The following is a 24332-nucleotide window of genomic DNA, read 5'->3' as shown; positions in this document are numbered from 1 at the left end:
CTGACACTTGTACCGAGTAAATATTACCATTTTCTTTCCCTGTAATGCCTTACATTACCACATTACAGCAAAAAGTAATGCATTACAGTAATTAATTACTTTTGTACCGCGTTACTCTCAACACTGGCAGTTGGCATGAGCAGAAGTGCTCGTTGAAAATTTTCGCCTGATGTGAACAGAGGAGGAGCGGAGAGCGCACGGATTTCGTGAGCGATCCACTTCACAGCTGGTGTGTTCCAGGTGTTAAACTGTCAGTGTTGTGCCGTCTTCAAGTAAAAATTCTGCACCGCATTTGAATTTAAATCTGCCATCGCTGTTGGCTAAGACGTACACTATGATGTTAGCTGGTACATTATGATGTCACAATGCTGTTGTGAGCCTGTGTGTGTGTACTTGCTAGTGGCTCCGCCCTTTTGGTCTGCCAGCCAATGGCATTTGTTGCATATTTCAAACAGGAAGTGGGAGTGGAGTAAGACTCTGGTAGGCGGGGACTTGCTCTTTAAGAATTTACTTTCCTTTGTTCATTGAAAACAGTCTTTATATGTAAAACCATTAGTTACATAACACATTTTTACAAATATTCTTCATCGCTGAGCTTGGTTAGAAAGCATGTAAAGATATTAAAATAACTTCCTTTAATATTTGCTTATGGTTAATAAGGTATTATTTCTAAGGTGTCCCTTTGCATCTGATGCTGTTCATAACACTTACGAGCAGAATCTCTGGGTGCAACCAGCAAACAGAAATTCTACTGGCTTCACTGGACCAGGACCCTCCAGCAGACACTTTAGGATTGAAGCTGAAGATCAGCACCTCCAAGTCTGAGGACTTGGTCCAGCCAAGTGCAGCCTGTCATGAAGAGCTGAAAGCAGAGTCACTGCTCCTCTGTATGTAACTGGGTGAGGTGGTTTAGACGTCTGTTAAGGTTGACCTTTGGGCACCGTCCACGGGGTGTGTGTCAGACATATCCCACCGAGACATTATGCTAGTGCCTATTTTCTGATTTGCCGTAACATAAATTTGTCCAAACTTGTTGATCATTTTAATATAATGATATTGAAAAATAGTTGTTTGATAATAAAATTGGAACTTGCCACATGTAGTGTTTAGATTATCCACCAGAGGGCAAACGATGCACACAGGGTTGCATTCAGCAGGAACCCGGTTAAAGATTAAAAATGTGAGTAACAAACATCTGGAATTGTAGGATTAGGATTCTTAATTCTGCTGAGTGAGATGACAAAAAATACTCAGCTTTTCTCCAAAGATCAGTTTAAAAAATGAATCATTTTCCATTTTCAAAACGGTTTAATGTTTAAGAATCATGTGAAAACCAACATCAGTTAAACGAACATGTAATATTCAGTCTTTCTTTGTGTCGGTTTGAGCTGATGGACGTCTGGTTTCCTCCGCTGGACACAGCTCCTTGGTGGGGTCCATCACAGCAGGCGGAGGCATGTTCAGACACTCCACCTGAGCTCTGAACTCCTCCATCTCCTCCTGCTCCAGCTGCCTCCTCCTGCTGAACAGGTAAAAGTGCTGCCTCTTGCCTGACTCCACATCAAAGCTCAGCAGGATGCAGTCACGACAGGAAGTGTGTGTGAAGGTGGCAGTAACTCTGCTGCTATCAAAGGCGAAGCTTCTGCCCTCCAGCGAGATGTTGTAGGAGGAATAATGGCACGTGCCATTTAAATGCAAGCTGCGGCTGAAGGTGAGGGTGCCCTCAGTGGTGGAGTTGGAAAATATGGCAGCAGCGCTGTCTCTCCGTGCCAACGGCTCCATGAGAGGTAGGTAGCTCAGACTGCCAGCCACCATGGCCCGTCTGCCCTCCAGAAGATGAGGATCCAGTTGATGCAGAGGTCTGAGGAGGTGGGAGCAGTCGAGAGGAGCTGAGGAGCTCACGGACATCAGACTGAGGAACAGAACAGCGGATACAGCTGAGATGGGAAGCATCATGTTGAATTTTTCTGTTTTTCTGGTCCCTTACTCGGTTTTATATGTTCAGTGAAGCTTTCTGTTAGCCAACCACAGAAAGTCCCAGAGGTCAGAGCTGTTATCAGCCGTGGATTCTGGGATTGGGAAAGAGACACTTTAGCTACTGTGACTTTTGATTGTTGCCATTTACTGTTCATTACCTTTATGGACAGAATTTCTAGACGCAGCCGTGGTGTGGAGTGTGTCGAGTTTGGTGGCAGGAGAATCTCGTCTCTGCTTTTTGCGGATGATGTGGTCCTCCTAGCTTCATCAGCTCTGACCTTCAGCTCTTGCTGGGTAGGTTCGCGGCCAAGTGTGAAGCGGATGGGATGAGGATCAGCACCTCCAAATCTGAGACCATGGTTCTCGACCAAAAAGGGTGGCTTGCCAACTCCGGGTCGGGAGAGGTCCTACCTCAAGTGGAGGAGTTTAGGTATCTCGGGGTCTTGTTCACGAGTGAGGTAGGAGGGATCGGTAGATCGACAGGCGGATTGGTTCGGCGTCTGCAGTGATGCGGACGCTGAGCTGATCTGTCGTGGTGAAGAGGGAGCTGAGCCAGAAAGCCAGGCTCTCGATTTACCGGTCGATCTACATCCCAATCCTCACCTATGGTCATGAGCTTTGGGTAATGACCGGAAGAATGAGATCTCGGATACAAGCGGCCGAAATGAGTTTCCTCCGTAGGGTGGCCGGGCTCAGCCTTATAGATAGGGTGAGGAGCTCGGACATTCGGGAGGGACTCGGAGTAGAACCGCTGCTCCTCCGGATCGAAAGGAGTCCGTTGAGGTGGTTTGGGCATCTGGTCAGGATGCCTCCTGGACGCCTCCCTGGGGAGGTGTTTTGGGCATGTCCTGCCGGCAGGAGGCCCCCGGGTCGACCCAGGACACGTTGGAGAGGTTACATCTCCAATCTGGTCCGGGAACGCCTTGGGGTCCTGCCGGAGGAGCTGGTGGAGATGGCCGGGGAGAGGACGGTCTGGAGCTCCCTAGTTGGGATGCTGCCCCCGTGACCCGGACCCGGATAAGCGGAGGAAGATAACAACGACGCCGTTTACTGACTGGTTTTCCTCCAGATGAGAGAACAAAGAGTCAGACAACAGCAACATCATCTCTGGGACCTGGATAATTACACTAACGGGGTAAAATAAATAATTAAAAAAAAAAGATGTGACTGCTTTGAGACAAATTTACCAGAGTTTTGTTGTCACTGCTTAAATAAAACAAACCAGAACAGATGAAATGTCAAGATTAAAATCAAGATAGAATAAATAATATCTGTTCTCTGGTAAAACTCATACAATTTTCAACAGTTTTAGATGCTTTGATGTACGTTTGAGACTTTTACTGTGAAGGACTGAAGAAATGTCTGTACATCATCTCAGATTGGATAACAGAAACACAATCCTACCACTGACTCTGTTTGCTCTGCGGCATGGATGTTTGCAAATTACACAAGCCTGGAGGAGCTTCTGCTGTGTGGTGGAGTTGTTAATGCTAACGGTTAGGTTCTGCTAGCTAAGATGTCCTCTGCTGTCTCCTGGACGATAAAACAACATCCTTCCTTGATGCGAGCTTAAATGGGTGAGTCCAAGCGACCGCTTGATGTAGATCTGTCTGGCTTTTCAAATTGTCTATCAGAAGCTGATGCTGATGGGTGTAGGAGACTATTTTCATGTTCGCCCTGTATGAAAAACTCAGAGTTGTGTTTGAAGGTGTGGATCACTCATTTAATCGATATACTAGCAGTGATCTCTGGTAGGAATAAATGCCTTATAAGTCATTCTCTGGGGTGAGACATACTTTTTTTGTACTTTTTTCAAGAACTATGAGTCAGCAGGAGGAGGAAGTAGCGTCAGACGATAAAACATCTTTCCTTGAATCCTGGGGCACACTGAAGACAGACGCGCCGCAGAAGCGCCGCAGTTTTGAGAAGTCAAGTGGTCTCACAGGATGCGCCGCTGAGCGCTTCTTGGAAAGTCGTGAGATGGTCACAACATCGCAACTCTATTGTCAGTACGTGATCAGAGTTTCCGTCGTAGATTGTGGGACTCTAATTAATTACAAATGGGTAAGTACAGTATTTATTAGAATATTTTAAGATCACTAGTACTTTAAAGTTATCAATACTTCAGTTGGGTTTCTGCTGGCTGTTGGGTTTGTGCCGTAAAGCCGTTCCACATCATAATGTCTGTTGTAAAGTACTCCACAATGTTGTATACAACCACGCCACGCCACTTTAAGTAGTACTGGTGCCTATCTTCAGCTCCTCGGTGTGGCGCTTCTGAGCCGAGGCGCTGCGCTCCTCATGTAGCCGCTCACTGTAACTATAATGGCTTCTACTTAAAATGACGGCGTGGCGCGATGCAACGCTGTTTCTGGTGTGCCTCAGGTTTCAGAAAGACTGATTCATCTTTGGCCATGGTTCTGCTTGTGTTTATGTGTTTGCATAATAAACCACTGAATGGATACTAATAAAACACACAAAGTCAACCCAGTTGAACATGGTCGCCATGCTGATCAACAGAAAGCACAAGAATGGCCTCAACTCAGGCAGCTTTATAGATATTTAGCGGTAATTACAACTTTTGTGGTTGAAGGTCATTGACCAGACACAATCCTGTGATGTTGCAGTAGATGGTAAAATGGTAAATGGCCTGTATTTGATATAGCGCCTTCTAGAGTCCTGGAACCCCCCAAGGCGCTTTACAACACAATCAGTCATTCATCCATTCACACACACATTCACACACAGGTGGGGATGAACTGCAATGTAGCCACAGCTGCCCTGGGCGCACTGACAGAGGCGAGGCTGCCGAGCACTGGCGCCACCGGTCCCTCTGACCACCACCAGCAGGCAACGTGGGTTAAGTGTCTCGCTCAAGGACACAACGACAGCGACAGACTGAGCGGGGCTCGAACCTGCAACCTTCCGACTACGAGGCGAGCACTTAACTCCTGTGCCACCATCGCCCTAGATCACAGTTTAGTCAAAAACTTCATCAGGTCTCAACATAAAATGTTTGCAGGTGAAATCTCTGACATGCCGTGGTGCACCCAGAAACTTTTCATGGGGGGGGGGCTGCAGATGGGACCAATGAAAAGTTTGGGGTGGCACGCCAATTTGGCCCTTTTGATAACTCTGGGACCATTTAGCCTTTAGCTGTGCATAACATTGTTCTTTTATTCTTTTTCAGTCAAAAACAAAATGCATCCAACACATTCACCTCTAACAAAAACATTATAGAAAAAAAGAAATTTAAAACATTTATTTCAATTACTGTTTGAAAATGTGATGTTTTAGCATTGTAGAACAGTTTAGTTAACCTGCTGCTCCAACAAAAGCATCCACATATTGATTGGTATGTTTACTTTTTTAAAATGATGGCCCTCAGCAACATTTGCTTATGCAAGCAATTCTCCTGGGGCCATGGCCACCCCTTGGGGGCACTACTGGTGACATGAAAGGTGGACCAGAAGCAGTCCATTAAGGGACGTTGGGCGTTTTATTATTTTTGTTGCGTAAAAGCTGCTTTGTTTGATAATGTTTTAAAATAACTGACAAGGCAAAAACTTTCATCTAAACACAAATTTTATTTTCAGTTACAGTGTGAATCACAACAGTTTGACTTTGAGTTGTTTCTGATTGAACAATAAAAGAGGTTGCTGCTCTGAAAGATCCAGTAAAAGTCTAGTTCCTGGTGGATGCACACCAGTCCTTCCATGTTTACTCTAAAATGTAATCTCAGTCTCCTCCTCTGGACACAGCTCCTTGGTGGGATCCATCACAGCTGGCGGAGGCATGTTCACACACTTCACCTGAGCTCTGAACTCCTCCATCTCCTCCTGCTCCAGCTGCCTCCTCCTGCTGAACAGGTACAAGTGCTGCCTCTGTCCTGACTCCACGTACATACGCATCAGAATGCAGTCCCGGCAGGAAGTGTAGACGAAGTTTGCGGTCAGGTTGCTCTTAGCGGTGCCATCATACGTGAAACTTCTGCCTTCCATGGAGATGTTGTAGGAATTGTACAAGCAGGTGTTGTTCAGACGGATGCTGCTAGTGTAGGAGGTGCGGGTTTCACTGGCACTGCTGGAGAAGTTCACAGAGGCGCTGTCTCTCTGTCTGAATCTCTCCAGGAGCGGCAGGCTGCTCAGACTGCCAGCGACGAGAGCCCACGTCCCTCCTAAACTGGAAAGGTGCGGTTGACTCAGAGGGTGCAGCAGCCCCTCGCAGGTCAGAGGAGCTGAATGAGTCACAGACGCCAAACAGACGAGAGCGACGGCACAGACGGCAGAAATCATGTTGTGATGCTAGGAAAAAGTCACAGTCGGTAACACTGAGAGACAGCCACAGCCATCAGGATCATTTATAGTCATTTCACACACTCTGGATTTCACAATACTGTGATTTCTCACCTGTGGAGCTTAGGATTGGGAAATAAACAAAATTTTAGGGGAATTGTGTCACACACTTGTGGACTTTGTCTCCCCCATAAAGACGTGCGTACACGTGCAGTTCATGTGTGCAGGACGCCTGACGGATTACTAATCACGGACTATCAAATACTCTAAAGATAAACATTTATAGTTAAATGGTTTGTGCTGTCACCTACTTACATAAATCCACACTGATAATAGCTGCTTGAAAATTGAAGTAGTTTCATTGGTTGAGTTATTTTTGTCATCACACGTTTTTCCTTCACAGTGAGATTTGACGTGTTGATGAAGGGTATCAAAAAAGAGATTTTATGGAATAAAAGCATACAAAACAATTATTTACCTGCTTGTTTAAACTCAGACTCATAGAAGTAAACCCTAAAGCTTGGTTTATGCTTGACGCATTCACTTTCCGCTTGGTGATGCGGCTCGCAGCTGGAACGCGCTTCACAACTTGCAGCGTTTATGGTTCATGCGGCTTGTCTCTGCGGTGAGCCAATATTCTCCCAAACTGTAGGGGGCAGCATGGAGCTCTACGGCATGCATCCAACACTACACCATAGTAGAAGTAGAAATGACTGTTGTTTACAACATGGCATTCCAGCATGTTTTAACAGCGTCCTCGTCTTTTCTGACAGTGCGAGCTATTTCTCTCCAAGAATTATTAACAACATGTTGATCACGGTGATCTCTGAGAGCTGAATCATACAAATGTCTGTATTTACGAACCTCTGCCATACTAGTTCTTGCCAGTCCGCCATGTTTTTCCGCGTCGTTAGAAAATTTCCTAGGTGCGCGGTGTGGAAAGTTTGGGCCGTGCGGAGGAGCGGTGGAGGGGCGTGGTTGTTAAAATGATGCAACTTTTCCACGCGGAGCCATGCGAACCTCACGGACACGTCAAGCATAAACCAATCTCAAGCCACTCACACTACTGAGTCAAGGCCAGACTCCTTAAAGCAGTTGACTGTAAAATATTAGGTTGTTTTAGGTCTTAAAAGAAAAAAAAATTTCAAATATCTTAACTGGTATTGATAGCTCTTTGAACAGCCTCAGTCTAAAGAAACAAGCTGTAGCTGATTGATAAGCTAATGACTAGTCACAATGGGCCCAGTTACTGTTGCTGCCATATTTCTCCACACTGACGTTGTTCAAACAGCTGATTATAAATGTTTAAACCATTTCCACAGAAACCCACTTACAGACACACTCAGTAACATTGTCAGTAGGTGCTCAAATGACCCTCTCCAGGGTGAATTAATAGTGTCTCAGGCCCCTCCGCTCCGTGTGGATACTGCGTTTGCAACTTGAGCCTCCCGGACCGGGGATCTGAAGTTAAGCAAAGCTACGTAAAGCTTGGTTTATGCTTGACGCATTCACTTTCCGCTTGGTGGTGCAGCTCGCGGCTGGAACGCGCTTCACAACTTGTAGCGTTTATGGTTCATGCGGCTTGTCTCTGCGGTGAGCCAATATCCTCCCAAACTGTAGGGGGCAGCATGGAGCTCTACGGCATGCATCCAACACTACACCATAGTAGAAGTAAAAATTACTGTTACAACATGGCATTCTAGCATTTTTAACAGCGTCCTCGTCTTTTCCGACAGTGTGAGCTATTTCTCCAAGATTTATTAACAACATGTTGATCACGCTGATCTCTGAGTGCTGAATCATACAAATGTCTGTATTTACGAACCCCTGCCATACTAGTTCTTGCCGGTCCACCATGTTTTCCCGCGTCCGACTGTCCGCGTGGTTAAAAATTTCCTAGGTGCGCGTTGCCAAAATTTTGGGCCGTGCGGAGGCGCGGTGGAGGGGCGTGGTTGTTAAAATGATGCAAAATGACGCAACTTTTCAGCGCGGAGCCGTGCTGACCTCGCGGACGCGTCAAGCATAAACCAACCTTAACGTTTGTTACGTATTGTAACCCCAGACTCTATGAGTCTAGTCGCATCCCGTAAGCTAGCTGTTATTGGAAGGGTGATCTCAGCATCAGCCAATCATGAAGAGCTTAAATGTATGCCCAACAATGGTGGGCACCCCCGTGGGTATATAAGTGGAGTGACTCCACTGTTCGCCTCCGATGCCTCTTGGTCCTATCAGAACCAGTGGGCCATTGGCTTAAGGGCTGCGACTAGACTCATAGAATCTGGGGTTACAATACATAACCAACGTTCTATTTCGTCTAGTCTTAGCCCTTCAGCTAGCTGCTATTGGAATAATGCACAGCTGGATGAGTTTACTCCACACTGGTTAGCTCAAACCAAATGGACACATCCAACATTTCGCTTCTTAGAGAGGGTCGCTCAGCCTAAGCCTAAGGGCTTAGAAGGCTGAGCCATCCAGAAAGAAGAGTGGGGTTCCCACTAAATGATCATCCACAAGAGGATGAATTTAATGATCCATTGATGTAATCACCGGCTCATATATGAGGGGTGATAAGATAATAAGGAGCCCAGGGTGACAAGAGGGCAATGGATTGAATGGGACCCGTTATGAGGGGAACATAGGTAGTGATTGTGAACATATCCATCTGGATATGTATTGTTGTAGTAGGGCCGATGTGAGGCTGTAATGTTTTCACTCAGCCTGTTGGATTCCAAGCACTGAATGAGTGATGGATCCTGAAGAAACATCTCATAAGTAATGACGAGTAAAGGAACATGGGGAAGCCCATGAAGCAGCTAGGCAAATGTCTTCCATTGACACACCACTGTGGAGCCCCACAGAAGAGGAAATACCTCTGGCTGAGTGAGCCCCGAGTGTCTCAGGAGGATCCCGCCTTGATGATGTGTAAGCGAGTGAAATAGTGTCACATAGCCAGTGTGAAAGACGCTGGGTCGACAGTGCTTGCCCAAGGGAAGAGTCTCTGTAGTGCACAAACAGGCTCTGTGTGCGACGGATCCCTGAAGTGCGAGACACGTATCGTGCAAGCGCGTGCACCGGGCAGAGAAGGTGGGAAGCCGCCTCCTCGTCAGAATTATAGGGAGGAGGAAAAAATTCAGCCAATGAAACTGACCTGGATTTGAAGGAAGTATAAATGTTTTTGGGCACAAAGGCTGGGTTGGGGCATAAAATAGCAGACCCGCCATCTTCCCGGACCCTGAGGCATGCGGGAGCCACTGAGAGGGTGGTTAGATCACTCACTCTCTTGACTGACGCCAGTGCCAGCAGCAAAGCAGTTTTGAGTAACAGGAACTTGAGTGAGACCTGGTCCAAGGGCTCAAATGGGGCTTCAGATAAGCCGTGCAGAACCACCATCAGGTCCAACTGAGGAAATAGTGGGCGGGACACAGGTCTGTTCCTTCAGACACCTTTTAGAAAACATTTTGTGAGGGGATGATTGAAACAGATCTACCTCCAAAACCTTGGTGACAGGATGAGATAGCTGCAGCATATGTTTAGTGCTGAATGTGAGGTCTCTGTCCATCAGTATCTGCAGAAACGATAGGACATCCGCCAGCTGGCAGGATAGCACTTGGACATTCCGCTCTGTGTACCATTTTTGGAAAGCTGCCCATTTAGCAGCATAAGATGCAATGGTAGAGAGTGCGCACAGACTTTGAATCGTGTTGACCACATCACGCGGCAGCCCAGAGGCTTCTAAGTGTGACCGCTCAGCGGCCAGACCCACAGCCGTTGGCCCATTTCTGGAGGATGTTTGATTATTCCTCCCGCGTGGAGGAGGGTGTCCTCCCTCCACAGGAGCATCCACGGGGAGCCGGACACCAGTGCTTATAGGTCTGGAAACCATGACGCGGACAAGTGTCTGGGAGCTACCAGAATCACCGAGAGCTGTTCTGACCAAACTCGGTCCAGGAGTCGGGGAATCAGTGGGACTAGCGGAAACGCATACAGGAGCGTCTGAGGCCGTGGCTGGTGTGAGAAGGGGGTTGGTCCCCTGGTCTCAGGGAAAACCACAGACAACACTGCATTTCTGCGAGCTGCTAACAGATCCACAGATGGTTCCCCGAACCTGATCCAGATCTGTTATATCAGTGTGGGATGCAGACGCCAGTCGGAGTCGCAGGGTCCCCCCCTTGACAGGATGTCTGCTGCCACGTTGAGGACGCCTGGAATGTAGGTGGCTTTGATGGACAGCAGGTGGACATGTGCCCAACACAGTAAATCTGTGGCTATGCGCAATAGTGGGAGGGATCGAACTCCCCTTGGGGATTTATGTAGGCTGCAGCCACCTGGTTGTCTGTGTGAACTTCGACATGATGGCCTTCGAGAAGGGCAGCAAAGTGTCTGATCACTTTCCTCACTGACTGTCATAAGCTCCAACACATCTATGTGCTCGTGCAAGTGGGAGGGCCAGCGATCTTCCGCCATATGGGGTAAGCACGTACCTCCCCATCTTGACAGTGACACATCCGTAAATACAGAGACGTGTGATGTAGGACATTCGATGGGGACCCCGTGTGAAAGGATGCAGGGATTCCCCCTGTGAGCGAGGTCCCCGCCAACTGAAGGGGGAATCCTCAACATACGTCTCTTCTGACGTATCGGGTGCACCCGGAGGCGTTGAACCAACGCTGCAGCCATCTCGTGTGTAGTAATCCTAATGGCACCACAGCGTGGGCTGCAGCTATCATGCCCAGAAGTTTTATAACTAATAGGGCTCTCACGATTTTGCGGGGATGCACACGGGAGATCGCAGTGGTGAGATCTGCCGCTCTCGCCTGGGATAGACGTGCTCTAATTAGGGAGGCGTTCAGCTCCACCCCGAGAAACACAATCAACTGAGATGGAAAGATGGAACTTTTTTCTCAGTTTATGGAAAACCCCAGGGTTGACGGGTGCTCTATTAACTTCCTGGCTTGCTCTGATGCCTCATCCTTGGACCGGGCGAATAGGAGCAGATTGCCCAGGTAAAATAGAACCGTCATCCTGCCATGCGTAATGGCTGGAGAGCTGTATCCAGACATTTGGAGAAGGTGCGTGGAGCAAGTGAGTAGCCGAAAGGGAGACGTCTGAACTGGTATTGAACTCCCTTAAATGAAAAGCGCAGGAACTTCCGGTGTTTGGGAATTACTAGGATGTGGAAGTATGCGTCTTTCAGGTCTATTGATGTGAACCAGTCCCCGGAGTGCACGCATTCTAGGACTTGCCTCATTGTTAACATTCGGAAATGCATCACTGCTATGGAGTAGCTGAACAGGGAAAGGACGAGAACTGGTCTCATTCCTCCCAACTTCTTCGGTACCACGAAGAAGCGGGAGAAGAAGCCCGAGTGTTCTCGCCCGCGATGAACTTGGGAAATGGCTTCTTGGGAAAGAAGTTCCCATAGCTCCAGCTCTAGGGCCTGAGATTGTTCCTGTGATGTGAGTTCCGTCTCCACGATCCCGTTGAAGGGAGGAGGAGCGGGCTGAAAAGGGAGTGTATGACCGTAATGAATGGTGTCTGATTTGCCCATGAGACAAAGGCGGCGCCATTCTTGTGCGCGTTCCGTCAGCGGACGCGTGTTCGAGGTCAAGCTCACGTAAACTATATCGAAGGACTGGGTTCGTGCCCTTACCGTCGTTGCTCACACCAGAGGAGAACGGGGAGCGACCCATGGAGGGCTGCGCTCGAAAGGGAGAGTGTGAAACAACTGGAAGAGGCCAAGGTGACATTTGCTTTATAATTCTGTGAAAACATTAAAACATGCAGTTCGGTTACATCTTTAGAGGAAGCAGCTTGAATTTTTACTCAGAGTTCAGAGATGAATAATTATTACAAAATAGAATTTAGTTAAAATGATTTCTGAGGATTTCAGACTAAGAAAATAAAGTTCCACATTTTGACCTGGGCAACAGAAACTCTTCCTTGTAGAAAAGCTGAGTCAGCATCACCTAATTTTGTTGGCGTGGAGGTTTAACTTGTAGATTATTGCTGTTTTAATGGACCAGAGTTGGTCGATCTGAGCTAATAAAAAGCTCAGCAAGGCTTTTCGCTCTTTAATCCCTAAGTGTCTCCCTCTCTTTTAAGAGTTTGATCTTAAGGATCACAGAGCGTCTCCTCACAACAGTCAGTGGGACTGACAGGAAAACTCAAGCATGAGCTGAGCGGGTTTCACAGTCAGCAGGGTCTCGCTCCTCACCTCGGAGACAGTTGTCAAAGGCGGATGCAAGAAGAAAGCCCTCGTGAGGGATCCTTCTCAGCCTGTCCATGTGCTGCTTAAGCTCATTTATTCTGAGTAGACGTTTCTTCATCAAGTAGAGCCCAACAACACTTAGAAGCCTAACCCAAGGCCCACTCGTTCTATTTTGGTGTGGATAAAGAGAAGTAGAATCAAGAGCTGAGGCTGATCCTTTGTTGATAATTCAAAACAAGCCGAGATTCAGCTTTGGGTGTGTTTCCTCCCATATGATGTGTTTGTTTCTTCGTAGAAAATACAAAACAGCAGCAAAAGCTTTCCATGCAGCTGGTCTCAGAAGACCACAAAATAGCCAGAGAAATGCAAGACCACGCGTGATTTCAGCAGTTGATGCGACAAAAAGGAAGGAGATAGATGGCAGCATACTTTTTTTGTGTGTTCTGTTTACCTTGTTTCACAGATTATTACTTGTTATACTAGTTAATGTTTATGTTTATGTGCTTAGCAGATGCTTTTACCCAAAGCGACTTACAATTTTTTTATACCTATAGGCCATGTTGTGATCTGTGGGGGAAACCGGAGTACCCGGAGAAAGCCCACACATGCATGGGGAGAACACGCAACTCCACGCAGAAAGGCCGTAGCCGAGATTTAAACCTGCAACCTTCGTGTTGCGAGGCAACAGTGCTAACCACTGCGCCACCATGCAGCACCATGTTGCAGTGAAGCAACAGGAAATCTGCACGTGACTTAGTTAGAACATTTTCAGATGTTTATATGCTGCTTTTGTGTTTGCTGCCTTTGTGGCTCAGCTTTAAAGGCTGAGCTTGTCGCGTTATGGAAGTGTAGCATAAATGCTGCTTACGCATCTGGTAGAAAGGTTCGGTGTCCAGGCCTCAGGAATGAAGACCCATCTGTGCAGACAGCCATAGGCACTGCATTGCCACCAATTATGCCAGAAGAGGACGTGTCCCTCCCACTTTTTAAGATTATGTATTTGGGACCCCCCCCCCCCCACACACACACACACACACATTCTCTATGCTTCTGATGCCCAAGCAGACAGCTAAACACTCTCCCAAACAAAATCCAAGTAGCAGGCTGACTGGATGATGTACTAAGTACAGTATAGCGTGAAACTGTTGACAAACCAGAGATAAGATAAATAAACATGTCATCAATATGCACTGCCTGACCAAAATAAAAGGTCACAGACTCTAATATTTCATTGGACCACCTTAAGCTGTGATTACATCACACATTCACTGTGGCATTGTTTTGATCAGCTTCTGCAATGTCACCAGATTTATTTCCATCCAGTGTTGCATTAACGTTTCACCAAGATGTTGCATTGATGATGGTTGAGTCTGACTGCTGCACAAAGCCTTCTCCAGCACATCCTAAAGATCATTAATGGCGTTAAGGTCTGGACTCTCCAACTGCTCGTTAACACCCATTACTAATCAGCCAATCACATCGTGGCAACTGATTTAGGCATGTTGACATGCATGGTCGAGACGATCCGCTGCAGTTCAAACCGAGCAACAGAATGGGGAAAAGGTGATTTAGGTGACTTTGAACGTAGTGTGGTTGTTGTTGCCAGACTGGCTGGTCTGAGTATTTCAGAAACTGCTGTTCTGGGGTTGTCACACACAACCACCTCTAGGGTTTACAGAGAATGGTCCGAGATAGGGAAAACATGAGTGAGCTGCAGCTCTGTGGGAGAAAATTCCTTGTTGATGCCAGAAGTCAGAGGAGAATGGCCAGACTTGTTGAGCTGATTGAAAGGCAACAGTAACTCAAATAACCTTGAGGCAGACCGGCTACAGCAGCAAAAGACCACTACAATTTGCACAGGCTCACCAAAATTGGACAATAGAAGATTGAAAAAAAAAATGTTGCCTGGTCTGATGAGTCCCGATTTCTGCTGCGACATTTGGATGGTAGGGTCAGAATATGGCGTCAACAACATGAAAGCATGTATCCATCCTCCCTTGTATCAATGGTTCAGGCTGGTGGTGGTGGTGTAATGGTGTGGGGAACATTTTCTTGGCACACTTTGGACCCCTTAGTACTAAATGATCATTGTTGCAATGCTACAGCCTACCTGAGTATTGTTGCTAACCATGTCCATCCCTGTATGACCACAGTGTACCCATCTGCTTATGGCTACTTCCAGCAGGATGATGCACCATGTTATAATCTCAGACTGGTTTCATGAACATGGCAATGAGTTCACTGTACTCAAATGACCTCCACAGTCATCAGATCTCAGTCCAATAGAGCATCTTCTGGATGTGGTGGAACGGGAGCTTTGCATCATGGCCAGCAAATCTGCAGCAACTGCGTGATGCTATCATGTCAATATGGATCAAAGTCTCTGAGAAATGTTTCCAGTACCTTGTTGAATCCAAGCCACGAAGGATTAAAGCAGTTCTGAAGGCAACAGCGTACAACCTGGTACTAGCAAGGTGTACCCAATAAAGTGGCCAGTGAGTATATTTTGTGGACATTAAAAAAAAAACAAATAGGAGAATTAGTTATCTCACATTTGTCTAAAAACCTCAGACAATAACACGTTTTGGACTGAGACCTACAATTGGACTATCTGGTTGTCGGTCTTGCAGAGTCTACCTCGAGTCGTTACGCACTCACGTATTTAGGAACAGAACACCACTGGTGTGAGGTTCTCCGCTCAATACAATCAGAGAGCCGAAACAGCCGGCTGCTACCACTTCAACGTTAGGACAAACTACCAGAGTCCCAAAAAAGAAAAACACCATTTGAAGTCACGGACAACATAATTTGTTTGGACCTAGAAAACAGCGACTGGTGTTTAGTGGTCTCTCGTTTCCTCTGGCGATGCGCATGGACGTCATTTTGACTTTAGAAGTGGGGGGGACACGGGGGGGTGGGGGGTGGGGTATCTTTACAGTATGCTCTAATGGGAAACAGGCTTCAAAACAAGCGGTTGTTTTCCGCTTGGTCCAAGAGCTCAACAAGTGTCAATTTAATATTGCGTAATGATGTTTTGGGATGGTAAAAAGTGCAGGGGTCAAAACTTGACTTTGGAAAAAGTGCGGGGGACATGTCCCCCCTGTCCCCCCCCAAAATTACGTCCATGGCAATGCGTGTTCCAGCGGACGTGGCCCAGGAATGATAAACGATGGGAGAGGTGAGAGTTCCTTGTTTGTGTTTAAAAACGAGCTTGTGTGCAGATTTGCTATAGCAGCTTTTTCTCATCTGGCTAAAAGTCACAAAAATGCATCTAAACTGTTTAAAAGGCTGATCCAGATGCACGATCAAATATAAAATTTGGTTTATTTTTAAGAAATCCAATGAAAAGGTTTCAGTGCTTTTCTGTTTTCTTGTTAACTTTGATCGTGTTTCTAGTTAATTCCAGAGTGCATTAGCACTGATGATTTGTTCAAGGAACAGGAAAAATCCATTCATCAACTAAATGGAAATTTTTGGAAAAAACAGTTTTTTTTAAACTGCTTGGCAAGAACCAGTTGACAGATGCAAAAAGATTCAGAACATCCAATCTTGATTATTGATGAAATCACAAATATTGATTTGACCTTTGAGCCATTTGCTCTGTGGTGTACAGCTGAAAATAAACATCTTAGATCAAACAAACAAAGGTTCTCTGGTCATCTAGATTATTGTGAAATAACCATAGAATCAGAGTAATGAGTTACATATTGTTTACATGGATTAGAACATCCCTCTGGATTAAAGACACAGCTCCATGTTAAAGGTTAGCTCTTATTTACTGAGCGACACACACACACACACCGATGTGCAGGTTGGATTTAGAAATTCTGGAAAATCCCTATTTAATGTGTTTTCTGTCATTGATGCTTCACTTCTCACATTCTTGTCTATAATAGAATCAAACCAAATCAATGAACTCAGCTACGTTTAAAGCAAAGAGCTGAATCCTTGACTTTGTTGATGTTTATGGACTTTAAATTACAAATTATGTAACCACTTCAGTCAGATTCATCCTTAGAAATGAAGGTCTTTTATTCTGATAAAACTCCTTCAGATGCCTGTAAATTATTTAAAATATGTAACTTAAAGCATCCACTGTCACTTAACTCCTTTGGAGAGTGAGTTACTCCTCCTGTTTGGTTCCTAATTTAATCCAGATTAAGACAGGAACACGTTTTGTCATGACTCGTTCTAATAAATGAAACCAAGACGGATTTTCTCCATTTTACATTTTCTAAAAAAGTAACAGATAACCCAAACGGGTTCAAATGAAGGCAACTGGACTTCTTTAGTTTCTTGAAGATGTAACGGAAACAAAGTGATGTAACTATCTAAAGTTGTATTGTAATACACTGTTAGTAGTTCACTTTTATAAACAGAAGAATAGGCTGTTTTTATCATCAGGGAGTTTAATTAAACACTCTGTATTGACTTTGAGACAAGAAAAGAGAGAGATGGGATCGTTTGAGAATCTTTAATTTCTGAATTATAAATTCTAAACAATCTACCAGGACTACTCTGTGATGGATGAGAATGGATTCGGATGCACACGTAAACGGCAGCACGCAGAACTCACGAGGCAACGTTTTACGTGATGTTTACTTGTTGCTATGAGTAATAAGACAGGAAAAGCTACGCCAAAATAAGTTCAGGAAGCCCACTAAGAATCATAATAAAAGCATTTAAAATAAATACCTCACTGCATAAGTGAAAACCTTTTCTCTCGGGATCCCACAGCTTCATTTTAGCCCGGTCACTAGCGTGTTTTATTACAATGATCCAACGTTTGCGGCGCTCCGGATCTTGGGGAATCCTGTCGATGGCTCATTCCTTATGTCGTCCGCGTCTGTTCTGCATCCTGGGGCACAACAGGAATCTACCATATTTCCCGTTTGAGTTTTCTGACAATAACAAATAGTCCAGCTGCGGGCTTCTGCCTGCCAATATGGCGCCATTTCGATTTGAACTGTTGCATGCCGGGAGAAGTGACGTCAACTCCCGGAGCTCCATAGTGCTGGATTGGTTGTTCTGACTAAATGAGAGTGTGAGGGGGTCTGGGTTAGATTTTTTTTAAAGAAACATCTTTAAGAAACCAAAGAAGTTCAGTTGCCTTCTGAATCCTTCTGGATTACCATGACCTGGATGACAGAACCTTCACCACATATTTAAGCTTATTTGGTTACTTTGTGCCCACCGGTGCTGTAGCCGGTTGCACTGTTGAGTGTGAGGTGACAACTTTGTTCACAGTGAACAGAACCACCTAGTTTATAAAAAATATAAACTTTCCTGATTTTCCACCTCCTGATGACTAAGAGCCACACCAGCACGTCTAAAAAACGATGTAAAGAAACACTTTTTCCAACATCTAAATGGAAGATTTCTGCGTTAAACCAGGCTAATAAGAGTCATTTGATGGTAATATGAGAAATATAGAGCTGCAATAAAAAGCTGTATGATGTATGATTATGGAGGAAGTCAAGTGGTTTACCACAAATAGTTTATTCATGAAACCAGTCAGCAAATAAGCCAAAGCTCAAACATTTCACAAGCTGTTCACAGTATTTACATCCATCCACACATTCCTGCACCTCCTCTTCTGAAGAACAGGAGAAGAAGATCCATACTCCTCAACTTCAAATAATTTATCTCTTAAAATTACCAGCGGTCCTCAAACTATTTTATATTGACCCCAGTTTGTACATTTTTCTTTTCAACATTACAAAGTAAATACAAATTCAAGTCCCTTATTGGACTATTAGTTAGTATTCCTAAGTGTCAAAATCAATAAAATATTTCAGCTTTAAGGTCAGAGAGGTTAATCACCAAACCTTCTATCTGTTAAAAAAAGGTAAATATCAGAGATGTCTGAGGCCCCGCCCACCAAGCTTTAGTCCTCTGTGAGACGGCAATCTGCGAAATGCATCCAACCGTTCTGAGGCACTTAAAAGCTACAAAAACCTCCAAGGAGCGTTCGTGTGTGACTTTAGAGTTATGCTGGCTGGGGGGAGGACACACTGAGGAGATGGACCTCGTCCTCATCACATGACAGAGCAGCACTGACAGGTTTTGCGTTTGGGTGAGCCGGTCTCGTCTCCCTGGCTAGTTTTGGGTGGGTTCTGTGTCTCTGCATGACTTGGGCCGTTTGACCCAGCTGACTCATCGTAAAGGTAGGAGGCCTTGGCTTTCACCAGAAGAGGTTCCTGTTCTCTCGGCTCCATCGTTGTTCTATGGTTCTCCTGAGGCTCAGCCAGGGAAACCTCCTGGAACGAACCGGACTGACGGACAGGATCCTCCACCTTTCGTTCTCTCTCCTCTTCATCCGGTGCTGCTGAAGCTTCGTCTTTTATCTGCACCTCTGGCTGAGGGCTGAGAGCAGCAGGTGACGCCTCAGAGTAGACTGGCACCAAAGCTACGGCGGCACCCTCTACAGCATCAGCTGGTGACTGCAGCTGATCAACAACCAGATCTTCCACCTTCTCCTGGTCTTCAGCCATCATTTCCGCCTCTATGATTTTGTTTAACTTGACTTCACCTTCCTCTTCCTCATCTTCACCTCCAGTAGGCTTGTGTGCTTCCCGTGTTGCTTCGTTATTCTCTGGTTCCGTTAAGGATTCTGGAACGGGTTCTGTCGTGACCACCTGCTCCGTATCCTCTCCCATCTCGTTACCGTTTTCTGGATGTGACAGCAGTGTTTGATCCGACTCCTGCTGGTCCTCCTCTGGTCCATCATCTGTGATGAACACAGGTTCTGCTCTCATCACCAGAATCCCTTCTTCCACCCCCTCTTCGTTAACGTTGGCATTTGGAGCGGATGCTGACTCAGTCCTGTCGACACCCTCGGTGACTCGATCCAGCCCGTTTGGGTTTAACTTGTTCTGTTCCGGGGTGTTAGGCTCCACGTCTCCTTCACCGTTGGTAAGGGCCGCTGCCGTCTCAACCTCAGGTGGGGTTTGGACAAATGTCACTTCAACACCAGATGTCTCTGAAGGAGATAAATCAAACTGTCAGCCAACATGTTAGCTTCAAATATTGAACAACCAAACAGAATTTATTCATCTGTTAGGACTCAAGTAGTTTTCTATAAAAGTCATTCACCTCATGCAGAGTTCGATTAAGGAAAGGAAGGTTTAGGAAAGAGAAATTAGTGGCATTTGTAATTTGATTTTGGCTGCAAACACAACTTTCTAATTTATTTAAAAAAAACTTTTATTTTGTAATGTCTTCCAAATTAGCGCCTCTCTAGCCAAAGGAAAACCTCACTTGCATGTTATGGTACATTAAAATAGTAAAAGAGGCAAAACGAGGGCAAAACACCCTGGCAGCATCCGCTGCATCGAACTCCACACGCTCTGAGGTGCAGCTTCCCCAAATATTTTCTCAAAAATTTTAATTTCCATGCGTGGGTTCTCCCAACACAGTCTCACACCCTAAGCATCGGAAACAAACACTTGGTCAGCCACCCTCCACGTCAGACCCCAGACGCCAAAAGTGCCCTTTTTCGTTACTTATGTGCGAAAAGGGGTTTTCCCCTTTTGTAACTGCAGATCCCAATGCAGCATAAAACTGACGTGATTAGATATCTGCTGATGCGGCACCAAACCAGCTCGTTTAACCGTACCTAAACCTTAACATTTCACTATTTATAACCTTCCCCTCTCCCTCATCCTAACCTTAACCCTCTTGCTTCCCAAAACATTACTCTCACTGTGATCAAGCGTTTGTTTCCTGTGCATTCAGACTCTGACAGTCAGAGTCTGACTGTCAATTTTCGTATTTGCCGCCCAAGGGGAAAGTTAGAACATACCATCTGGCGAGGGGGAGGTTACACATACCCTCTACTTTTAACCTCCACCGTGGTAGTTGAAACCTCCCCCTCGCGTTGGCTCGGTCCAAACTCGACCAATGACGAGGCGGCTCCCGCCGTTCACTTCATAGAGCCGGCTTTTAGAGCGATTGACACATCACTAACGTGTTAGCTAGCAACATGGTTAAGGTCAGGATAGGGGTGAGGGGAAGGTTAAATAAGAGGATAAGGTTAGGGTGAGGTACAATGAGCTTGTTTGGTGCCCCGGCTGCGGACATCCCATCGCGTCAGTGTAACGCTGCATTGGGATGCAACGGTAGCGGACGTCCCATCACGTCAGTTTTACGCTGCATTGGGATCTGCAGTCAAATAAGGGAAAAACCCCTTTTCGCACATAAGTAACGAAAAAGGGCACTTTTGGCGTCAGGGGTCTGACGTGGAGGGTGGCTGACCAAGCGTTTGTTTTTGACGAGCTGGGAGTGAGAATGTGTGGGTTCTCCTGGAAAATACTTTTTATACACGCTGACTTCATTTGGACATCTAGGCTTCCGTAGCAGCTCTTCTCTGCTTTATTAGCAGCACTGTGTGTCCATAATTTAGGATTTTTTGCTGAAGTAGAAAATAAATGAATTTGTTTTTACGTGTGTGTATGTATTTTTTTCTTAATCAGGTCTCTGCATGTTTGTAAATCTACATATATACTAGTATAATAAGAATAACATAAACACACTAAACCACCAGGAGTCTGTTTAAAACTCTGGATATTCTCTTTCACGTGGAAACATTCACTCTTCTCTGCGACTGATTACTGCTTTTTTCCGGAACTGTGCTGCTCTGGGCGGCTGCATGTTGGAGTAGCTCTGTTGACTATATGTAAGTTTAGCCTTTTCTTGGACATTTTTTCTTCTAGTTTCTCAAGAAAAACTGTGTTTTTTGGACACTTTACTTTCCTGTTTCTGGTGCTGTGAAGCTTGGAGGATTTTTACTGCTATTTTTTTTAGCTTTTCTCACTTTTTGAGCATTTGTTATGATGCATAACCATGGCAACAAGCTGGTTTACAATTGGGAACAGCTGATTAACATTGGAAAGGCTGAAATAATACCTCAACTGAAGCCACAAATCCCAAATGAGATTAAATGCAAGAAGCGTGGGTGCAGAGCGGGAGCAAAACGGAGACAGAGAAAGCGGAAATTCAAACCATCTCTTCCATCGATCATAATGGGCAATGTGAGATCACTGGCCAACAAGATGGAGGAACTCCAAGCCCTTTCAAGGACTCAGCCAGAGTTTCGGCAGTTTCGGAACCGCTGGAGGAGATAATGCAAAGAAGGATTCTCCAGAGAATCAAGAACATGATGGACAACCCTGAGCATTCTCTTCACAAGACTGTCCGACAACGGAAGAGTGTCTTCAGTCAGAGGCTTCTTCAGTTTCGCTGCAACACTGACCGCTACTGGAGATCCTTCCTGCCAACAGACATTGTAATATACAACAACTCTTTGTTGACTTGATTATTATTATTATTATTATTCTGAGCTACTACAGCAATCAATTTCCCTCTGGGATCAATAAAAGTATTTTTGAATTTGAATTGAATTTTTTGCTTAAGGTGCCACGTGCAGACAGACCTCAGACTTCTGACATCTCTGTATCAGGAGTGCTTTTATTGTTTGTGTTTAGTCCGTATACAAAACTAAACTATAGTTTTGTGACATCCATACCTCTTAAATCAGACATTTTATCAGTGCTTTTCCCTCTGCACTCTCAGAGACTTCCAGATGTGCTGGTTGGCGTACTTGTCAGATATTGACAGATTTTACACTGCATACTAGCTGACAGCGTGCAATAACCCGGCCGATTCATTCATTTTTACACCACCTCACAATCGACTCAACGGTGAGTTATTTGTTTGTTTTGTTTGGTCATAAATAATGAAAGTGCGGAGCAGCGGTCGCGCATTCTAGAACGCTGGTAAGCTAATGCTAGGCTAGTAACAGTAACTAAACCTACTAGTTGTATTCATCAAACCTTGTTGTTTTTGTTTATTCCACTATGGCCGAATGTTGAATTAACGTATCAAGAGTTGAACGAGTGATTTGATTTTGGTAGTTTGGTCCGCTTTGGATGGTTTTTGTTACATTTCTGATTAAATGCCAAAATGGCCGATGCGACTTTTGCATTGAGTTAAATTCCATTTAGATAATTGAACTTGTTGCGCAACACCTGTGATTATGTGAGAAGAATATGTTTGATTAACTTATTAGCTTTATTGCTGATGTACTTTGATGGGATCCATGATGATGTTATTTTGTAATGGTATTTTGAATGATAGTCATTATAAGAGATGATGATGTGATTTGTTTGGTAAAAAAGTTAAAGTTAAAGTCCCATTAGTTGTCACACACACAGGTGCGTGTGCGAAATTTGTTCTCCGCATTTGACCCATCCCCTGGGGGAGGGGTGAGCTGCAGACACAGCCGCGCTCGGGAACCATTTGGTGGTTTAACCCCCCAATCCAACCCCTTAATGCTGAGTGTCAAGCAGGGAGGCATTGGGTCCCATTTTTCAAAGTCTTTGGTATGACCCGACCAGGAATCGAACCCCTGATCTCCCAGTCTCAGGGCGGACACCCTACCACTAGGCCACTGAGAAAGGTAACACAGCCATCAGCTTCTGAAGGCTGCTGAGCTCTGCTGCGGGCCATGTCCGATCCAGGTTTCAGCTGGAGGTCTAAAGGATGACCATTAGTTGTGGTTCTCAGCCCCGGGACGTTCACTGATTGTTGTATAACATATGGCATCAATTATTAAATTTATTTGTCATAGCAGTAGATCGCTGTTCCATTTTTCTTCTGTGAATGATTATTTATGTTTTTGACCTTGTTTAGGTCAGGTTTTTTCCCCCCGTGATCAGTCCTGATCAGCGCGGGATGGCAAGCCACCCGACCACCGCTGTATTGCGGTAGGATTTGCAAACATTTGGACTAAAAACAGTTAACACATGACCTATCCCAGGCCCATGCATCTAAGTTGATCTCGTACTGGACTAAACCTCATCCCACCTCCTTTTGGGACTTAATAAGCTGTTTTGTATTGTCACCATTATTTTTGTTTGTGTTGTATGTGGTTATAGTTTTTGTACATCTGTCTATATATTTCTCATACCATGCATAACATATATATTTTTTTTCGAGCTCTATTTTGGGTTCCTGTGTTTTATTCACACACTCAGGCTCCATAGTCGACACTACTTCTGACAGCATATATATATGAAGTTGCAGTCAGGAGACCTGGTCCTTTAACATGTTACATAAACAACCATCAGTAAAGCACAATCAGGTGGATACTTAATATTTTAACTTGCATAAATTACAAGTGTTTGAAGTTCTGCCTAACAGTGTTTCAAAAACCACGGGGGGTGCACAGATGGTGTCAATGTAGCTTTAGTACCAGCACACACGTTCTGGATTATTAAAAGTGGATCCAACAGAAGAGTCACACACAACGGTGTCCTGCTCGTGAGGCCGGGTAATACGTGTATTTTTCTCTCTTAATGAGACCCACAGCCCGACGGTTCTGGGTCAAATCCGAGTGAAGCTCTGGGCGACCCACGGATGACGAAAAAAGTCTGTGCTGATTTATAAATTCATTTATGACTGATTTAAGTTTAATGGTTTTGAGCCCAGCGGATCACAGAAGTCCTGAATGTTGGACCTCCACAGCCTGGAGGACTCACTTCAGCTTGGGAATGAACTCCTGATTTTGTATCTAAACATTCTTCCAGGGGAAAAAGTCTGACGTAGTTAAACCAAAGGCTGCTGCAGCTAAACACACCGATCCAGATCCAGATCCCGTTGAGCTGTCGGACACACCACCAGCTTGTTTTTTTTTCTCAGAACTGCGCTGCTCTGGATGGCTGCATGTTGGAGTAGCTCTATTGACATATGTAAGTTTAGCCTTTTCTTGGGCATTTTTTTCTTCTAGTTTCTCGAGAAAAACTGTATTTTTTGGACATTTTACTTTTCTGTTTCTGGTGCTGTGACGCTTG

The 24332-nt window shown here is 45.2% G+C and overlaps 1 protein-coding gene across 4 annotated transcripts in view; it reads right to left on the bottom strand.

Annotated features, from left to right (window-relative positions):
* Positions 1-17960: 17960 nt before the first annotated feature.
* The window catches only part of palm3 (paralemmin 3), a 65697-nt gene continuing 59325 nt past the window's right edge, over positions 17961-24332 (bottom strand). For all 4 annotated transcript variants that reach the window (XM_015954275.3, XM_070553742.1, XM_054751653.2 and 1 more), the window contains exon 8: positions 17961-19462. In XM_015954275.3, the coding sequence (XP_015809761.1) occupies positions 18519-19462 (944 nt within the window). In that variant the 3' untranslated portion in view covers positions 17961-18518. The remainder of the gene's footprint in view (positions 19463-24332) is intronic.

The sequence above is a fragment of the Nothobranchius furzeri genome, chromosome 7 (assembly GCF_043380555.1).
Source record: "Nothobranchius furzeri strain GRZ-AD chromosome 7, NfurGRZ-RIMD1, whole genome shotgun sequence".
In the NCBI taxonomy this organism is placed as follows: domain Eukaryota; kingdom Metazoa; phylum Chordata; class Actinopteri; order Cyprinodontiformes; family Nothobranchiidae; genus Nothobranchius; species Nothobranchius furzeri.
Note: the sequence above shows the minus strand (reverse complement) of the source record. Positions and strands in the feature narration are given on the sequence as shown.